The sequence below is a fragment of the Eriocheir sinensis genome, unplaced genomic scaffold, assembly GCF_024679095.1.
Source record: "Eriocheir sinensis breed Jianghai 21 unplaced genomic scaffold, ASM2467909v1 Scaffold182, whole genome shotgun sequence".
In the NCBI taxonomy this organism is placed as follows: Eukaryota; Metazoa; Arthropoda; class Malacostraca; order Decapoda; family Varunidae; genus Eriocheir; species Eriocheir sinensis.
This window is the reverse complement of record NW_026111206.1, coordinates 92753-97752: the sequence shown is the minus strand read 5'-3', so window position 1 is coordinate 97752 and position 5000 is coordinate 92753. Positions and strand designations below refer to the sequence as shown.

Below are 5000 nucleotides of genomic sequence, written 5' to 3'. Positions count from 1 at the left end.
TTTTTCTTCTTTCTTGTAAAGTCACTTCCTGTTACCATTTTCGAGATTTTTATTTATCCTTTCCGTATCATATTTCAGTTAAACTTTTATTTCTATTAATCTCTGCGGGGTTACAGACAGACACAGGCTCACAGACAGACAGACAGACAGACAGGCAGACAGGCACACGCAGACACACGCAGACACACGCAGACACACACAAAAAAAAACCCCTCATCCATTTAAATTCCTCCATTATCACCTGTCTCCTTTTTATTGCTTTCCATTATTTTTAACTCGACTTTAATGACTCTCTCTCCCTCTATCTATCTATCTCTCTATCTCTCTCTCTCTATCTATCTATCTCTCACAAAATCATTCACCTTACCTGGCTTTTCATTACCGGCTGCTTCACATAGTCTAGTCTGCCATCGTCTGGGCTAATTATCAAGATCATTACTGAGATGAGGCCGTGATCGCCTTTCTTATGGAACTGAGATGAAGCGAGGAATTTTTGAGAGACTTCTGGGTTATGGGATGAAGCGAGGGAAGAGGATCAAGGGAGGTGAGCTAAGGTTACGAGATGACAGAACGGGAGGAGGGATGAAGGGAGGAGAGGTAGGAAGGAGGGAAGGAAAGGTGAGAACAAAGGGAAAAAAATGAAGGAGGAGGAGGAGAAGGTGGAGGTAGTGGAGGTGGAGGAGGAGGAGAATGTAACCAAAATGAAAGAGATTAACGTGAGACGGGAAGGAATGCAAACAGAGAAGAAGAGGAGGTGGAGAAGGAAGATAAAGAGAAGGAGGAGAAGGTAAAGAAGGAGTCAGAGAAGGAGAAGAAGGATCAAAATTTTAAAGAGTGCGAGAAGGAAGGGTTACTTATAGACAAACAGGTGAAGTGGCTGAAAAGGAAATGTGGAACAGGGAACATACTGACGGGAGGTTAGTGGAACGTTTGCTCATGTATCACAGTGAGCAGCCTATTTGTCACTTTACGTTTCGTCCCCGGCGGAGTGGACTAATAAATCACGAACGTTTAGTCTGTTAGAGGAAGTTGAGTCTTGTCTTTGTGGTATTGAAATGGTAGACCGTCTGTGTGTGTATGCATATTGAATTCTGCTTTACTATCACCTTATTTATGTATTGATTAAGTCTTTTAGCTTTTCTATACACTGCAAGACCTATATCTGTGGAAGCAGCTTGAATTTCCTTTTTTTTTCTATTGTAAGTGAGATAGACGTAGGGATGAAGACATTATAAGAAGAAATACCCCAAGACACTATACTATAAAGAGAAGAGACGAATGGCAAAGAAAAGATGCTCTCCCAACCCTCCCAAAAGATCAAGTTTAGTGAATAGTGAATGGCAAGCGTTTAGGAGGCAGATGGTTAGTGCTGGACCTCATGTTTTTTGTCTGTCTGTCTGTCTGTTTGGATTATCACGCCTGTATACTCTCTAGTGTGTTTTTATTAACGGTGCAAGAGGTAAAGTAAAAGGAAAACAAACAAACAAAATATAAAAAAAAGACCGTGATATTGTGTGCTAATAAAGAATAGTCTGAGGAAGACTTCGAAATGCAGTGATCAGCTCTGGCTACGGAGGCGTCTTCATACTCCTCTAATATTAAAAAAAAAAAAAACTTAACTCACAGGAAGCGTAATTGTCCACACTGAAATCGGAAACCAGAATCACAGGACAGAAACGATGATGATGACGATGATGGTATTGTATTAGCCTTGTCTTTCAACGGAGCAGCAAACCCCATGTTTCTTTTCCGTGGTCGTTCCTCTCTGCCGCCCCTCACTTGGCCTCATTATTGTTTGCGCTTCAGTGTGTGGGATCAGGTAGTTAATGAGAGGACGGTACGACTTGGGTCCACCTGTGATTCGTCCTCATCATGGTTGTCTGTTTATCTCTGTTCTGGGCCATGTATTCTGAGAGGCTCTGGAGTTTGGGAGTGTAAGAGAGAGGTAAGGAGGGAGGAAGTTGGAGTTGCGTAAAAAACTAAGATGACGTTTGAGGTGCAGACTAGAAGATGTGTGAGAGAGATTTGAAGTTTGTAATGCTAGCTTTCAGGTTTGCAAGAGAGAGGGAATTAAGGAGGGCGAGATTTGAAGCTTATAATGCTAGCTAGAGGATGCATGAGAGAGAGGTAGGAAAGCAGGAAGGAAAAATGTATGGTATAGGTGAAAGGAAGGCAGCATTTATCAGTTTCAGGGGTAAGGATGTAGTTAGCATTTGCAGTTAGAATGGGTAAATAGGAGAGAAGGGTAGAGGTATCGGCCATTGTTTTAGGGGGAAACTGCGGTAAATGTGTAGTGGGTATGGAGTGGGATAGGGTGGTGGTTTTTGATAGGCGGTATGGGGTTGGGTGAGGTGGGTGGGAGGTGATCCACTGGCAAAGCTGTGAGGCCGATACAGTGTCACCCTCTAGTGGAATCCAACAAAATCAACCGGGAAAACGTGTGCTTGAAGGAGTAACTCAATATTCTTAGCGATTTTGATTTTCAGTGACCCTCTCGACTCCTTGGACGAGAGGGATGGACTGATAGCTTGGGTTTATAAGTGTGGGACCTTGTAGCCGAGGATGTTTGTGGCTTTTGTTTGCTTTGTTGTATGTTGTGTCGGGGAGGGGGGGGGGGGGGTATAGGGTGTTGAAGGTAGACAAAACTCACCGGAACACACCTGGTCCGGCACCTACCTGGCTTACCTGACTCGAGATCACTGAAGATGAAGGGGTTTGTCTGCATCCCTGTTTGCGCTTTAATCGAAGGGATGATGTCTGTGGGTGGTTTTTTTTTTTGTCAGTGGAGTTTTGTCGGAGGTGATTGTGTCCGTGTTATTTTTGTGTAGTGGTTGGCTCATGTACGTAATTTCTCTTGTCTGGATGTTTTGCTTATTCGTGGGGTTTTGTCCGTGGCATGTGGTTGCCTACTTGTTGGTGAGCATTTTGTCAGTTAGGTTTTTGGCTGCGGGAGTTTTGTTAGAGCTTTTTTTTTTTTTTTTATCCTGCGAGGTGTTCGTGAGTCTTTTGTTGATTTGGAACACTGTCCGGGGAGATTTTTGCGGTTTGAATTAGTTATGAGTGTGATTTTTGCAACACTCGTCGGTAGGAGGGTGAGGGAGGGAAGATTAGGGGTGAGGTTGAGGGAGGAGGATGGGAAGGAGTGAAGGCAACATAAATTTTATCGAGTGGCTGTGCGGGTCGACGCGTCATGGCTGCACGCTTAATCGGCTTTTTTATGAAGGTAATTTTTGTGTGTTTATGGTTGTGTGGTCAAAAGAGGTCTGGGTTCGTTTGACGCTGCTAACGACCTTTAATTTGGCAAGTTTTTCTATTTATGACTTTTTTCCGCCCTGCTTGCTCTGCCTTTTATGCCTTTTTATAACCGTGCGGCCGTGTAGCCAGGGTTGCCAAATTATCGTAGTAACCACATATCGTATCTATCATTTTTATGCCTCAAACTCTCGTACCTACACAAGTAACGTGAGAAAATCAAAGTTAGTGCTAAAACTGTTGAATATTGATGTTTTTCGTTCTTTGTTGTTATAGTTATCGGTCAGCAACTACGAAAGTGAAATGCGATGAGTACGATAACTTGGCACCGCTGCGTGTCGCCCTGCTTAGAGGCGGCGATATGCTTTTGTGTCACGTGACTTGCAATCCTCCCACACGCTGCGACACGGGGTATGCTTTATGATGCCGCTGACTCCGATGCAGATACGGCTCGTGTGATGTTCCCGTTGGCAGCTCGAGGCATGAAGAATGTGGAATGTACTGCGGATCTACGTTGTCATATTCCGTGTCATTGTACTCTTAAAGTTGTCAGCGTCGTTTTGTTGCGTTCGTTGTAGTTTGACGATTATATATTTGTGCGGTAACGTCGATCACTACTATTCCAAACCAACCCGAGGACTAGAAATAACTGCTAAGAAATTCAAGCGAACTCATCATCATCATCATCATCATCATCATCATCCCTGCCTCGCGCTCAATCATCCCAGTCATTAACATCAGCACCAGCATCAACAAAAACAACAAAAACAACGGTCCTAAAAATCCCTCAACATGTTCACCACCACCACCACCACCAACAACAACAACAACAGCCTTCATATACCTCCCGTTTAATATCCTAACGTTTCATCTCTCCCTCCCTCCTCCTTCCCTCCTTCCCTTAACTGATCCTCTTCCATCACCGGCTCAGTCCATCACCTCCATCTCCTATTGCCCTTCCTCTATCACTACTAATCTCCCCTCTCAACTCACCTCAATTTCAACACTCCCCTGCCAACGCTCCCCATTTCTTCTCTCCTCTCTCAACTCCTTCACATTTATACTCTCACCTCTCAACTCCTTCACATTTCTACACTCCTCTCTCAACTCTTTTTCATTTCTTCACTTCCCTTTCGTCTCCCCTCCATTTCGACACTCCCCTCACCCCCCTTCACCCCTTGTCATCCATCCCCTTGGCGGCTTCATTCCCCATTCTCCACCCCTGTAAGCAACGTTCCCTTCCTTCCCCTTTCCTTCTTCCATTCCCCTTCTCCGCCTCTGCCTCCCTTTCCCAGCCACCTCCAATTCTGTCTCCATTCTTCCCTTCCTGACATTTCTCTCCCTCTTTATCATCAACACCATCACTAACACCACCTACATTCTCATCCCATTTGTCACCCTTCTTCACTGGTACACTTCCACCTGCATATTCGCCCTCGTCACCCTTCCCTCCCTCTTCATATCCACCGCCATCAGGACCTTAATCTTCACTCTCAGCCCGTTAACAGCATCCCTTCTCCTTTCCTCTTCCTCCTCCTATTCCTCCTCCTCCTTCTCCTTCCAAAACCACGATATAGAACCACCTCCTACATCCTCTCCATCATTATTACCTTCTCTCTTCCGTCACCATCACCACCCCACTCCTCTCTCTCTCTCTCTCTCTCTCTCTCTCTCTCTCTCTCTCTCTCTCTCTCTCTCTCTCTCTCTCTCTCTCTCTCTCTCTCTCTCTCTCTCTCTCTCTCTCTCTC

General features: G+C 44.9%; 1 protein-coding gene across 1 annotated transcript in view; it reads right to left on the bottom strand.

Annotated features, from left to right (window-relative positions):
• Positions 1-38, bottom strand: part of LOC126990628 (uncharacterized) — a 19555-nt gene extending 19517 nt beyond the window's left edge. The window contains exon 1 of the mRNA XM_050849311.1: positions 1-38. This exon is cut by the window's left edge and continues 20 nt beyond it. Within this exon, the coding sequence (XP_050705268.1) occupies positions 1-38 (38 nt within the window).
• Between the last annotated feature and the right edge of the window lie 4962 nt (positions 39-5000).